Here is a 16,496-nt window from a genome sequence, read left to right on the forward strand (position 1 = left end):
GTTTCATATTTGATTGTGTTCCTACGATTTAAGTACAGATTAATAACATGAACTAAAGAACATGAAACAATGTACAATTTATTGATTAATTTAAACACTATCTAATATTGTTATATTCTGAAACAAAAAACAAACACCAACCATAAATAATATCTGAACTTAAGACTCCATCCGCTCGAAAAACTATTTATCTCAAAAACTTTAACCAGAAAAAATTTGTCAATTTTTAAGCGATGTACGCTCCTAGACGAGGTGTAACTGGTGTAAGGAATGGTTTCCATGAAATACTTATTAAAAAATTCACAATATTTAATTATCTGTGTGTAAATGTCTATGCCCCGCATTTTTATGTTTAATGAAATTCACAATCAGTCCTCTTTCATGATATTACCCCGCACGAGTATCAATCATTACTTATCAGTATCTTTTACATAATCTCCACAATGGTATGGGCGGAGGGGGGACCCATGATTTCAACTATGTAAAACTACTAAAATCTCCACAAAACCTACTTCTGATAATGATCGTATGTTCAGTAGTGACTGGCTCCATGAGGTATTTCCTGGAGTTCTAGTGAGAAGCAGTGACCAGTGGAGTTCAACAAGGTCTGTTGTGAGATATCAACTCACTGAAGACAATTGGTGAATGGTTGCTCAACTTTGTGTATTGGTTGAAGTTAGACATTAACACCGTTGGATGTTGGCTCAGTGGTCTGATGGTTAAGCGCTGATGCGCGAAACTGATAAGTCTTGGGTTCGAATCTCGCGAGGTGGGATCGTGGATGCGCACTGCTGAGGAGTCCTACAATAGGGCGAAACGGCCGTCCAGTGCTTCTAGATTTTCCATAGTGGTCTAGCTTCAATTGACTTATGATTTCAACTATGCAAATCTAAAAATTGACAAAACAGATTACTTAAGAATCATGAAACTATTGAGAATCTTACATACCTAATAAATGAAAATTTAATTGTAAAGTGGATCAAATTACAGTTTATCTAGGCGAAGATTGAATAAAAATACAGACAATACTGCTACGGATAACAGCAATAGTAATTGAAGTGGGTGTCATAAAAAATATCGACTTATCATCCCGATGTTGAATTTCCAGGTATCTATTTTTGTATAAAAAATGTAATTCGGATTTTTTTGGTCGATACAGTTTCCGAACAGCTCATTGCATTATCATGCTTTTCTCTGTTCATTATTTTGAGTGATCAAAAAGCCATAGCCATGCTTTTTTATTGACTAATTGTTGAGCTACTTCACTAATTAAGATTGTGGCACCTTTGGTTTTCTAGTTCGTTGATACTTGATTCGGAATGCACCAACGGATATTCCTCTTTATTATCCCAATTTGTACGCTTTCGCACGTACATTGACGTCCATAAATACAGTTGGAGGTACAGAAAGTAGATGACCTGTTAGTTTTTCAGGAATTGATCTCCTACCAGGAGGTCCACTTATCGACTTAGAATACGCAGATGACATAGTCCTGTTTGGTGAAGACGCTGACAAAATGCAGAGTCTTCTGTTAGAACTAAGTAATAATGCCAGGATGTTTGGGATGCGTTTCTCCCCATCTAAATGTAAATTGTTACTCCAGGACTGGCCTGCGTCAACACCTGAACTAAGGATAAGGAGCGAAGTAGTCGAACGCGTCGACAACTTCACTTATCTTGGAAGTCTGATCAGCCCTAATGGGTTGGTGTCTGACGAGATCTCAGCACGGATTCAAAAAGCTCGTTTGGCTTTTGCCAACTTACGTCACCTATGACGAAGACGAGATATCCGTCTATCAATCAAGGGACGAGTATACTGCGCAGCAGTTCTCTCTGTTCTACTTTACGGCTGTGAAACATGACCATTAAGAGTAGAAGATACTCGTAGGTTACTAGTATTTGACCACAGATGCCTTAGAAATATTGCTCGCATCTGCTGGGATAACCGGGTAAGTCATAGTGAGGTTAGACTCAGGGTATTAGGGAATGATGGTAAATCAGTTGATGAGGTGATGAATCTTCATCGATTGAGATGGTTGGGCCACGTGTTACGTTTGCCTGAACACCGATTACCACGACGCGCAATGCTGACTAGCGTTGGAGATGGTTGGAAGAGAGTTAGGGGCGGCCAAACCAAAACATGGCATCAGTGCTTGAAGTCACTAACTTCTAGTGTGAGCCATGTTGGCAGATGCAGACTACCTGGTTGGGGTCAGCGTGACTATCGTAACCAATATTTGGAGATTCTAGGTGACATGGCTCAGAATGGATCACAATGGCGTAGGTGTATACACTCTTTATCTTGCCTTAAACCTTGAGATTTAAATTGCTTCATAACTTTTTTCCTTCCTATACTATATCCTTATATACAACCTTTCTTTATATACTACCACCACTAAATTAATTACTTCTATGAATCCGGTGTCCATCTTGTTGTGCTAACGAGGTATGGCAACCTGGACCGATGCATAAATGTGCCTGGTCCTACGTTATAGCTGACTGACTGACTGACCTGTTAGTTTTTGTATATTTTAGGGAACATGTCGTCTCACATGTCATGGATAGCATTTCAATTGTTTAAGCATTCTTTAGCACAGTATTCATTATATGATTAACGATTCAAACAACTGTGTTATATAGGTTGAATTTATCTTTCTGTTGATAGTGTGTCAGAGTTAAATGGTCAGTACAACTTTAACTACCTCGATTTGAAAAGTTCAAGAGTATAAAGTGGCAATCATATTCCAAGCCAACTTGAAAATTCTGTTGTATATTCTTTTGGAAAACCAAATGTTTAAATCACACTATTTGATTTTCACGATACATTTAATAAAGTCAAGACTATCAACAGCAAGTTCTAACCTACATATTACTGACTAATTGAAGTTCTTGAGATCAACTTATTTTGTTGTTCTTGTTTGCGCATTAAGATCTAGATATTCTGAGCAGCTTGTCCAGAGCCGACCTCACGTTTTTCAACACTTGAGTCAGTAAAATCACACCAGTGATCTAACTTGTTGTATGAAGTTAATTTTTCTCCTTAATTCTGAATACCTTGTTGTGGAGCTCAATTCCAGATTGATAAAATACTCTCTTGATAAATAGATCGACATAACTTAATCTCTGAGTATGAAAGGTTGACACAGTATGCTTAAACATAGATAATTTTTTTTGTATATACCATAGAAAATTATTTTCATATCGTTTACTCTGTGCTAGTGAGAAAACGCCGTTTTAGCTACTAAAATCAGTGCGTGGAGCAAAGTAACTATGAGATTGTGGATCATACTATTTCCTGTTATTTGTAGGTATCTAGTTCTGTTAAGTAATACATCTTTAACAATAGTACATACAATTGTTTGTGAATAATTTCACTGTAGTTGTTTCATTTTCTCAATGAATAACTCAACACTGACAAGAATTTTTTAAAAACTAAACTGTGCACAAAAGCATGTTGTATGTAAAGTAGAATAATTCTCTCTAGCTTGCCTGTGTGTTTATTCATTTGACCCATGACCTTAGTGTTAAGTTGATATTTATGGTAAATGACTGCATGTATGTGTGTATTTCGTATATATATGAAAATAGGTGAGAAACTTCAAGAAAAGTCTTTTTCTCATTGATCAATAGATGTTTTATTGAAATGAATGCACTATTGATCGACCACGCTAATATTGAACTGATATGTTAATTTGGCATGAGAAATATTTACCAAAAATAGTCTATTCACATATATAATTTATCGTGTACATTTTTTTGAAATTTGCAATATCAACAGAAAACAGGTTAGATACTGACTCATATGAATTAAGTGTAAGATAAACTTCTTTAAGAAACGATTAATTAAATTTGTTATTGTGATTGTGACTGCGAATGAATTTTTTTTGGAATCAAGACTTTGTATTAATCTGTGTCAAATATTTATTGTCTTGTGACAGTTTTCTGCGTGTTGCCATCTAAAATCTGCGATGTATGTGTTTCTTTAGTCAGATGTATACCCTCCTACTAATTAGAAAACCAAATAAACTTGGAGCATTATGATTGGTTGTTTGCAGTGCAGTCAACTTGTTAAAAGATTGCTTATTATAAAATAGTGACCTGGAATCAGTCGATATTCTGCGAACCCTAGTCCAAACGATATTTAGACAAGAAATTAAGAAATTGCAAGTTTTTAGCTGATTAGCATGTGACAGTGGTTTATTGTGCACTACTATCGTATTTTAATTTCGTAAATGTATTATTGATTTTGAAATTTCAGCCGATTGGGACTGTTTTTGGGCTAGATCGCAAATTGATAACAGCTGAAGAATATCAATGTACATGTCAATATTCACACACTCTAAAATAAAGTTCTATTAAATAAACCCTAAACATTATAGATAAAATTAAACTAGGATTTACTACAAAAAATCTAATTGGATACAGCTCTTTGTAGCTTCCTCATTTAAATGATTTCTTAATCAATATTAGATCACGATGAATTAATGAATGGGAATTTTTTCAAAAAAGCGATTACAACCTATTGTAATCAAACTGTAAATAACTGTTGAGAGCAATTCACATTAAAAACAGAAATTTTGCTAAACTTAATAGTTCTGGTGTTTTGGTTATGTATTCACGAGTAGTTATTAGGTGTTTTTGATCGATTGCCCTCTAACTGAGCATTACTGACTGAGAGACAGCTTCTATATATTAAGCTTGCTTTCAGAGAAATCGGTTGCAATTTTTTTCTATATCTACTGATTAATAGTTGCTGAACATTTTAACATTTAACTATATTCAATATCGAAAACAGATCATCTTTGACAGTAGAAATCGATTTCATATCCTGTTCAGTGTCTTCATAAAACATATTGGTTCTCTGTTAAGAGTTGATATATTTGATCGCTCTATCTATTTTAAGCACCACTAAATAATGCTAAGGTTTTAAAATAAAATGCTGAAAAACTTCAAACAAGACCACTGAATTAAAACCCAAGACTATTCATTCATTTGATTTCATATAAAAGTACTTCTGATTAATCCTTGAAGAACGAAAGATGGTTATATGACTATGTCGTAAGTTTGGATTACCATCTCTGCATACAAAGAAAGTTTTGACTGAAATTTTAATCTTTTATTTGAGATAATCATATTAATTAGAGATACCATCATCAGCTCTTATTTGGCCATGCAAGTTTGAATTTTCGTCTGCTGAAAATAAACCCTTCATTTGAATATCCGGAAAAAATTAGTCTAATTTATTTCTCTTACTTCAGATGACTTGGAATGAAATGCGAGAAGCTCATTCTTATATCCCACCTGCTCTGTTACGATTTTTATTGGAAGAATATGAGGAAGGATTTGGTGCACAGAATGCAAACAGTTGGAGTATTGATGAAAAAGATGCAGCAGTGGTAGACGAAGATCGTAAGCAGTTTTTGTTTTAATATCTTTGATATAAAAATTTCATTACTTTGCATATGACTTATCTTCACAGTGGTGTTATGTAAGAGCTTTGTTAGCGTCAGACCACTAAAAACTAACAAGCAATTACTTTATCCCTCAATATTCTATTGAACGTTTGATAGTTCCTCCTAATATATCGCAAAATAACAATAGCAATGAACATTACGTTTGTCAGTTTTACCACTCTTGATGGTTGGTCCGCAATTAATCACAACTCATTGTTAATATGGTATGTGTAGTGACAAGATTCAGTGAAATTACAATAAGGTTTTAGTATGAGGGCGTAATTTCCTATCGTTGATACTCCGGAATACATTTGGTGATTTTTTAAATTTTCATCTGTACATCATGAGATTGACATAGTGCTACTTTAAAAATTATCTTGTCAATACTTTTATACTCGTTGAATAAGCTGGTATCTATCTCAGATCAGTAACTTAGCAGATTACACGTTGGCATTTAAGGCAAAAGAAATTAATTTCGAGTCCCGGTATAAACATCGAAATTAGGATCCAGGTGTATCCAGACGACGAAGCTCAGGTGGGATTAAACGAACATCCTGTATGTAACTAGTAAGCACATATGAAACATTTAATGTCAATACTTATAGTCACATAAGATATAAATCCAAAAAAATTTTAAGCTTCTTACTTTACATTGCAAAATCTTCAAACGTCCACGATAAAGAGTTAGAGTGATTTGTACAGAAACAGTTTGATAGGTCTCTCTCTTCATCAACGGCTTAGTTTCATCATATTTTTCTGTTAATGTTTTGTAAATGTATGTTTGTCCTGCTATTAGTAAATATATTCTTACTTAGAATTAGGCTAGTATTATCATTTTCAGAAAAAATGGCAATTCATTACATTAATGGTTCCTAATAGTGTCACCATTAATTTCATGATAAGCAATATATTTTAAAATGACAAAATTTGCAATCATTTTCAATTGATTTCATGGCTAAAAAAGTGGTGACAGATTTTGATTATATCGAGTTCATACGGTATATAAGTTACCTCTAGTTATTACTAAAACAAGAATGTAAGTCGTTTTGAAGATAACTGGTCATTGAAGGTAAAATTGTTTTGAAATCGAAGAAGCTATTGAATTCGATAAAAGTTTACAATATTTGAACTCAAATTGTATAATCCGGAATGAAAATTAATTGATTGTTCTAATGTTTCTTATCAATTATTGATCGGCTTGTTTTGACGTTTAATATACCATATTTTCTATTCAGCTACTGACTTAATCGAAATAGCACTAAAAGGATGGAGATCTAAAGAGCGGTTACTTCCAGGGAAAACACATACTAACCAATCACCTATTTATAAACCTATGGATCCGTATGGTTTGTGTATCCAAAGCGCTATGCAGAACTGTATTATTCAATTAGATGGAAAATTATCTGGTATGTCCACAGGTTTAAGGGATCATTAAATACTTTTTTTCACTTACGATCAGAGTTTTTCGTTATTATTGAAAATATATTTTGTCATAAGAACGGTTGTAAATGTTACTACTGTTGTAATTATGAGCATTTTTCAAAGTGTTAGCAGCAAGACTATAATTTATGAACGAACCGATTAGATTTAGGATAGGGAGCCTTGAATTTTAGCGTGGAATTCATTCATCCGTAAGATCAAATACCATTTCGGCATTACAGCTTATGTCACTTGGTGATGAAAATCCTAAGTTTAATTTATAACTCAAACTTCTAACTCTAAATCTTAATTCAGATTTCTCATAACAATTGATAACCCTCTCTAGAACCTAGTAGGTTAGAAAATTTTCTCAACGTCACCTAAATTTCACCAATAAATTATCCTGTAAATCACTGTTGCTTGTGACGAATGGCTGAAGATCTGAAGTGACATAGTTTCAAACTAACCTGAGTAATTCAGATGCATTCATTCATTTTTCACTTAGAGATCTTGAGTCTCAGTATTATTCCGTATATTTAGTTCGTTTGTTCCACTCCCTAATTTTTAGTCGTGTTCTTCCACATTATTGTTGATACTACCAATATTTCGAATACCCTACAATTTCTTCTGTGGATTTCATCACACTATTCCGATATGTTCTAAGGCAACTTGAAACAATGGAGATACGTTCTAGGTCGCACGTTGGCCGGTTCCGATTGGTTTTTGATGGACTATAAAAAGTTATAAATGTCGTATAAACTTCTCTATGGGTCTGATAATCTCTTTTTACAGCTTTCTAAACAATAGGTGTATTGGTAATTAAATATAATCATGATATCGGATATCCGTGAAACTGAATATTAGCTTATGGTCATCTGTTGGCAGATTATCAACTAAGGACTCATATGTTAAGATAAACCTTCGATTTAAAAGTATGTTAATAAAATGATATTGTAGACGTTAATTGATCTAGAAGTCATTAATTATAAATAAGAATGTATTGGAAGAGTAATTTTAAACTACATATTATCTCTTACTGCTCAGCAACAAGTTAACCTGTACAGAATTACGTAATAATGATATGAAATATAAAAAAAATATGGGGGAGGGTGATAAAAAGGTAACTAATCACAATAATGAGCTTTACATATAATAAGGAACTTCATTACTATGAATTATACTAACTAACTGGAATACATGAGAAAATCCATTTCATTTTAGATGTGGTAAGCCAAAACAGTGCGCTCACGCAAAATGCATGACAACTTTAATTAAACGAACAGGGTTACACCAATTATTAGGGACACTAAAAACAGCAAAATAGATTATTGCGATAAGTTCAGTAATAAATAACGTAGAACCTAACAATAATTTATATCAATTCAGATTACAACTCTTTACATCATTACTATGAGAGAAAAACGAATTATTCAATCAAATTATATCACTGGTTGTAGTAAACCAAACTTTTTAAATATAGTTCAGAAGAAATGGTTGGAATAAGGAATGTAAAGTATGAAAAAACATACTATTTTTAAAATTTAGTGTAAAAGAAAAATTGAATGCATTTACGTTACTGTGTTCGTTTTCAGATCATGACACATGGAATCTCTAAGCATAGTAATATAATACAACTGACTAATACATTGCAGATTTATTTATTCAAATTTGAAGCATATTTTCCCAGTAGAGGTTCAAACGGAGTCAATGGGATGAGAATTTAACCTGTGACTAAATGGTTGAAATACGGATGCTTGATGCTACAGCGCAATTTAAAGATGAACTAACTCATTGAAAACAAGTCTGATATTCTTTGCCTTTTCAAACAGTAATAACATCATTTGTTATGATTGGGTGGAAATAGTGTAATGATTTAGGAGAGAATATCGAAGCACAAGTAATGAAATGGTTTTGTTCTGCTGATATTACTTGACAATACAGTTTTGACTTTCTAGTCTAAAAACCTTTCCGCACTATTCAAGCTGACATCAAATGAAGTCTGAATCCATAATCAAATATTTGTGTTTTCATAAAAAGCCACTTCTTTAAAACTTTGGCATAGACATTATATAAAATCACTTTTTCAAAATACTCATGTACCATAATTAATTTAATATACAACTGGTTAGTTACTATGGTGTTATAAATAGAGAGTAATTATTTGGATACTATCTATGGTAGACCTACAAATATGTGAAAGTTGTCTATTTTCTATGAAGATCTTCAACAGAACAGATTATATTTTGACCTAGTTTAAAACATTCTAGATTTATGTTGCACCCACAATCGCACATTAGTTTGCCTTCGTGGATTACATTGAACATGATCACTTCAAATCAAAATATCCAACATCTCATAACCTACATTTTCAATTAAGATCTCCTAGTTAAAATTCTAAATTACAGATTTTGATACCATATTAGTTTGGTGTCCTGTTTTATTATACTAAAAATTTCAATTGAATATGATTACTTATTGCTTTTCTTTTCTCAGATTCACTTCCTTTTTTTATATTTTATTTCACTGAAAAATTAGTAAATTTACTTTATCCATCAATGTGTGTAATAATAAAAAATAATTATTCATTTTTTTAATGACTTAGCTATTCAATCACCTCTGATTTATTTCCGATGGCAAGAGTTAATGCGTGAATTTCCTCCACCGAGAGTTATGCCACAGATTCATATAAATCATAATCATACCTTTAATCGTTCAACTATACGAAATAAATTGGCAGTTGCAAATCGTAAACGATTACCAATACGATCTACCAATGGTAGAATGAGTACATCACCTTCAGTGATGAATCAAAATAGTACTCTTATAGAAAATTCCGAATTCTCACCTTTACCAAATAAAACACAAACAAGTCAATTTGATAATTCAGTAAAATCAATTGATCAAACTTCTAAATTTTTCAATGATATGAAACCGAAACCATCGAGTGGTGAACCAGTATGGTGTGGCAATCATGTAAATTTAATATTTTTAAAGTATTTTGTATTAGATTTGTTTATATTAAATGGTGGTATATCTAGGTAGTAATTTAACTTAAATTTGAACGTTTAACTAAATACATTAAGTAATACTATTTTTCTTACACAATGACTAATAACAGTCAAGTAATTTCACTAGGCTTAATATTATCATTTGTTTAACATACAAAAAAGAATTTGACAAAATATCAAGTCTCGCCACTTTTAGTTAGTTAGTAAGTTATTAAGCATTACCTCATTCTAAAATGAATTTTTTTAAAGGTGTTCTAAGTAATTAAATCTAACTAAGTTAAGTCTCTCCTTTTATTGAACACCCCAGGAAATTATAGTTGAATAAGTCAATAATCTCAGAAATGGTTGGTTCAGAAGAGGAAGGGTCAAAAACTATTTTTAAAACCATTACCATTTGTGGAAATGTTATATAATCTCACTTTATAATTGTCATTTATTTTATTCTCCATAATACATTTCGCATAATCTCTATCTCTTAGAATTATTCATACTGAAACATTTATTGGGATAAACCACTGAATGTTGATTATACGGTCAGTTAAATCATAAGTATTCACTAACTTATAAAGATTAATCATTCTGTGACAAAAAAGAAAGCTATTTTCACTAGGTCACGAAATCTCGAGGATTCTCTTTTTTCATTAAAATTGGAGAAATATACCATTTCCATTAAAGAAAAACTATTCAATATTCATTATAAGCAAAGATGGATAATGCCTAGCAGTGGAATCCAGGACGTGCATTTCGTCCTAGTTGGGACTCGTCAGCTGGATGTACCTGCATCTCAGAGTTGATGTTCACTCTTGGACTCGAACCCAGTACCTTTCGCTTCAAACGCCATCGCGTTTTCCACTCAGCTACTGAGTCCTGATAGCCACTTGCTTGTGCAATGAGGTGAAGTTTAAATTCACTTGTTATTGTTTGTTTGAATCTTCCCATTGATGTTTAGGACTGCAACTGATCAGTCTCCATCTTTGCTTATAATGCTTGTGAATTAAGGCTATATCGAGGCAATACGCACAGTTTGCACATATGTTTAGTAAGAGACTAACCAGTTGCAATCCTAAACATCAATGGGAAGATACAAACAAACGATACTAAGTGAATTTATTCAATATTCAGCTTATTTTAAAAGCTTCAAGTCCGATTTTCCTGTTAAAACATTTTAAATTCTATTATTTTCTAATAGAAGGGAAATAGGCGTTATGATTTAAAGTTGATTTTCATCACAGACTAACATCAGTTTATTTATTTTTATTTAATAATATATTTATTTGAACACATAAACATTGATACATGGGGGCACCAAATACATATGCGCCACAGAATAACGATGAGGCCAGTAGCAGTTATTATTGATTTATGTGAGGGCTGTGATAATTTCCGGGTGCCCAGATTGAAGTTTCTATAGAGGACCACACTCAGAGCCTTTGACCTAAAAGTCTGATCCACAAGGCAATGGAGCAACGTAAGGAGATGCAGTCCCATGGTAGACGGTTCATACGCCTTTTGTCCCCTCAGAGTCCTGGATCCCATGTGCATCATTGATTTGGAATCAGGGTTTTGCAACTCCGCTAGGTAGATCCTCCATATCTACTAACTCGGTCAAAGCACTGGACATTGCTTTTCGTCCTCTCAATTTCCTAAACATCACCACCGCCTCGAAAAGGCAGTGAGTAGGACTTTCCTGACAGTGTCTGTATATGCATGGCAATGTGAGAGCATCATTAACCTGAATTCATCGCTAAACCAATGATCGAACTCAGTATTTTCTGTTGAACCGCTGGATTAGGGTCATGTGTGAACACTGACCAGAAGTTCTAGACTTGGAAAAAACACTCGCCTAATGTCTCACGATTTTAAATGATCCTCCAGTGGATATCATTTTCTGATAAAAATTAACTTCACACGTATATATTCCTTTAAAGTTTGTGATAAATTTTTTTATATCTTATTATAAAACTATTACAATATTGCAATCATTATGATAATATAGTTTTATAAACTAATGAACTAGGCTTCCCGAAATTTTTAGTCTTCAGGAATGAACAATCCACAAGATACCAGTATGGATAGTAAGCAAAAAGCATTATACTATCTCAAAGGATTGGCTGCTTCAATTGGTGGGATAGATTTGATTGATAATGCTAATGGAGATCATGATTTTTTACCATCTGAGTCGAAATATTCGAATAATCCTCAAATGGGAAGTAAAGTTAATTACTATCCACAAGAAAATGTTTACCACAGTCAAGTTTTTAATCGAAAAGTTATCAGCCCCCATTGGCCAAATCAAATGTTAGAGACTAACAGGACAGAAATTCCAGTATCTCCTTGGTATCATGACCCTCGACTTCAAGTTCCAAATGGATTATCACAAAGTCTAGGCGATTTTAATAATGGTTTCAGACCCCCCTCAAATGCGCCTTCACTGAGTCGTCTAAACATAGATCAATTAAATGAAACAGCTAATGATTGGAAACAATATCGAATGTCATTACTGGGTCAAGGATTAGACAAAATTAGGACTTCAAAAGCAGGATCTAGATCAGTTACTCCAAGATTGATATCCAATCGTAATGTGAGCAGTAGCATGTCAAATTTGACAATAAATCAGTTTAAAGTTCCAGATATGATTATTCAAGAAGCAGCAGATAATATTTCAGAAGTAGTTAGCGAATTAGATCGAGGCAGAGATACAGATTCTGATGCTATGAGTTCCGTTAATTTATTGGATATAAATCCAGAACGAGCACTAAGTGATGTATTAACACGTAGTGGTTTGGGAAATTCAGTTTCTAATGTAACACTTTATAAAGAACCAAACTCTGGTTTCGGTTTAGTATTAGTTGACGGTGAGGTGAGTCATTTTTTGATGTAAACAATAGACTTCACGATAAATTGTTTTTATCTTAAGTATTGTTGAGAACTATAAATTACATTTAAAATGAACTCAAAATGAAATAATACACACTGAATATATATATATACGCATAAATAACGCTCCATTATAAGCCTATGATAACAGTTTTTAAGTTCTACGAAGATCAATATCCTTCAGTAAGCGGATGACGTGAATTTGCACATTACTCGTAAACAATGCTTGTTTACACTCCATAATTGAAACTTTGTTACTAGAGTTTACTATTTATCTGTTCTTTTATCTCATGTTTCCAGAATAAATTGTTTCATCATTAGATAAGGGGCTTTGCAAAATCACTTCAAACACCAAAGGTCATACTACTGAGTAATTTGTACCTTTTACCTTGTGCTATAGCTATATAATTTATATTAAGCCACTAAATAGACACTACAAATGGAATATACATTATAACATTTATTATGCTCCTATCATTACTTAACAGTTTCGAAAACACAAACATTACACATCGAAACATTATGTTTTGCAGTAAGCTTAAAAACGGGCCTCACTAGTTATCGTTAATATTTTTTGTTAATTAGTCGAATCTTCATCAAGCTTCATATACTAGAGGATTGCCCAATAGTAATAAATTTGGGTGCTAAACATCTTTGAAATATGGCTACTAAGTAAAGTGACTCACCACCGTAGTCATACGAAATTAATTTTGAGTTATTGGAGTCAGTCAATGAAGTATATTTAGGTTAAAATTTATACTTGGAATATGTAATAAACAATCTGTTAAACATCTTACGAAATCCGATTTATATGGGATAATTGAACAAAATAAAGTTTTTAAGCTTACTGTCTTCAGCTATTCAATGTCAAAACGAAACTGTCATAAATTTCAAACATTTTATTGTGATGATAATCAACCTTCGAGTAATTTAAAAAATTTTCTTGTTTATAATAACTGATTTATTTCAATCTGTTAAATAGCGTACTAGCCTTGATCAACCAGGTATATTCGTCAAGTCTGTTGCTCCTAACAGTGTGGCTGAAATGAATGGAACATTTAGACTAGGAGATCGTATTTTAGCAATAAATGGACGTGACCTAACAAGCATGACGTATAAAGAGTGAGCTTTTAACTGATATTTTTGTTTTGAATAACATTATCTCTCTTCCCCATTCTAGGCGCAAGTTATTCATTCAATCAAAAAATCTTATATAGTATAACTGAAAGATAATGTCTTTCACTTTCGATTTTAAAATGTAGGCTTAAAAAATAAGATTCTAGATCATTTTAATCATGAAATTGGCACATCTTTCTGTAAATAAACATAACTTATCGTTCCACCACTTAATAACTTTGTGTCACAAAGCAATACTATACAGAGTTCACCTATGAGCTTCAGCTCATCTGTATACTTCGTATTAATACTAAATAAGTGTATATCTTTAGACTAATATCTTATAGACTAAATATATTTTGTTTCTTATCGTAATCAAATTATTATACTTAAACGACAGTTAGAAAACTTCACTAAACTATAAACTTGATGTTGTGATAATACTAGAATAATTATCATCAAAGACTTTATTGAAAGTAAATGACACCATACTGTTATAACTATGAAATGAGAGAAGAAGGCCATATCCAATTTGCTATGATTTTATGTCCGGCTTTTATCACGTCAGTTATCCGTCAATCGGAATACGACTTGTCTAATCTAAACACTGTGCTAAATCAATGACGTTCAACGGGTGTGAGCAGTCTAGCGCCCTTATTTGTCTCTTGTCGGCCTAGCCCTTCCAATCGAGTCCAGAACACCAATTACAGCCTCTGTTTTGCAAATCATTTATTTCAAGCATACTCGGTTTATATACCAGACAGACAGACTGCATCACATACTGAATCATAATATTCGTATAAGATCAAGCCAAATGTGGCTGTGAACGTGGGATACAATAATCAATAAACAGTATAATTTAGGGACAGTAAATCCTACAATAATAATCTATAGGTCAAAATGAAGCTTATAGTAAGATGAATATAGACACACATAATTCAATCACTGAAAAGTTATACAATAGGAGTACATATACAGAAAAATAGCCATTTAATAGTTACTGGAAGTTACCCGTATTTATGTCTTCACTAGGATATAACTATAACCATGTCTCTGTTATATTTATTGGTGAGAATATTTTATTGCAGATGATTAATACTGGAAAAACCTTAGAAAAAGTCATTACATTCAGATGCATTCTATTATTGATATGATTGTTTGATTTTCTTCGTAAAATCAACTTATCATTAGAATGAACTGAATTTTTATTTTTGAATTGTTAGTTTTATGTTGTCATTGTATTCAAACAAAAAGTGAGATTATAACAAACATCGATTGTGAAGAAAAAAAATGAAAATTATCCTCTAGACTATTCTTGATGAAATTATTAACCATCTGATTGCATCATATTCAGTCAGTAATCTCTCATAAGAGAATTCTGATTCAGATGTATTCAGATAGAAATCTGTATTGTTTATATTCAGAAAGAAATTTTCGACAAGGTTTAGGTATGGAATACATTGAATAATCAATTGGCTGCTTGTTTCTTTTAACGTTTGTGAAATTTATAGCATCTTATTTATGATTAAATGGGTTAGCCAGAAAACATTAATCAAATAGAAATATCTAGACATGAGCATGCATTTTTGTTTAGTTTTTAGCGTTACTGATTTATTAAAGCTTTTTTTCACTAACATTTATTTATCTCTAGTGCTCTAGCTCTGCTACGACAATGTGTCAATCAAACAACTTTCACTGTTCTTCGTTGTAATCTGCCTGACCCACAAGCTTTGTTGAAACGTAAAGAGATATGAACAGGACACGTATCTCAACGAAAGCGACGGATTCAGATTTTCCTTTAAACGATATATATATATATATATATATATATATATACAACTTCTTAGAATTCATTTGGATTTCATTACAGATTCTAGTACTCAGTATTATTTTACATGTTTATTTCAATTTTAACTACCGGATAAATTCACAAAATATGAGACATAGGAAAATCAAAATGAGAGCATCATCTATACATTTCTTTTTTTTTTTTTATAAAATGTGTTGAACCATTCTTTTTTTTTCAAAGACAACTAAACACGCCACAACTTCCTTCAATGTCTATCTGAACAAAGTATATCATAAAGAAATAATTTTACTTTATTATTGTTTGAAATTGAGGTTGACGAAAGTAATCCAGCTTGACAGCGTCTTCTTATTGACTAATCTTTTCCTTCATATAGTCTTTTCCCCGTATAAATCATTTTAACATATGAAAGCTTTTCTTTTTTTAATTTAAAGAATATTTAACTTTACACATGGAAGGTCTTCAGATCTTTACGCTTCCTAATCTTCATATTCTAACTATTTTACGAAACTCAAATGGCTAAAGTTAACTGACGAATAAATGATCATGTTGAAGAAAATAAGCGAATCTATATACATTCATACATATAATCAACAAGTTTATCTATACATATCATTAATGTATGTTTGATTGTTTTTTTTGTTTAACTTAACCTCATTTCAGATAATCGACTTCTTTTTTTTTAAAGGAATAATTTTGTAGGTATATTTTGATCAGTTTACAAATTTGTTTTATATTTTTACATCTTTATATATTACTTAAATATTTTTATTATTACATATTTCAAATAAATTAAAAATAAAGAGTTCTATCAACA

The 16,496-nt window shown here is 32.1% G+C and overlaps 1 protein-coding gene across 1 annotated transcript in view; it reads left to right on the top strand.

Annotated features, from left to right (window-relative positions):
- Positions 1-16,496, top strand: part of Smp_154490 (putative multiple pdz domain protein) — a gene marked incomplete at its 5' end in the record, with an annotated part of 58,859 nt that extends 42,363 nt beyond the window's left edge. The window contains 6 exons of the mRNA XM_018789759.1: positions 5,258-5,408; positions 6,688-6,858; positions 9,474-9,826; positions 11,915-12,739; positions 13,739-13,878; positions 15,524-16,496. Of these exons, the coding sequence (XP_018655170.1) occupies positions 5,258-5,408; positions 6,688-6,858; positions 9,474-9,826; positions 11,915-12,739; positions 13,739-13,878; positions 15,524-15,626 (1,743 nt within the window). The 3' untranslated portion in view covers positions 15,627-16,496. The remainder of the gene's footprint in view (positions 1-5,257; positions 5,409-6,687; positions 6,859-9,473; positions 9,827-11,914; positions 12,740-13,738; positions 13,879-15,523) is intronic.

The sequence above is a fragment of the Schistosoma mansoni genome, chromosome W (assembly GCF_000237925.1).
Source record: "Schistosoma mansoni strain Puerto Rico chromosome W, complete genome".
NCBI classification, from domain to species: domain Eukaryota; kingdom Metazoa; phylum Platyhelminthes; class Trematoda; order Strigeidida; family Schistosomatidae; genus Schistosoma; species Schistosoma mansoni.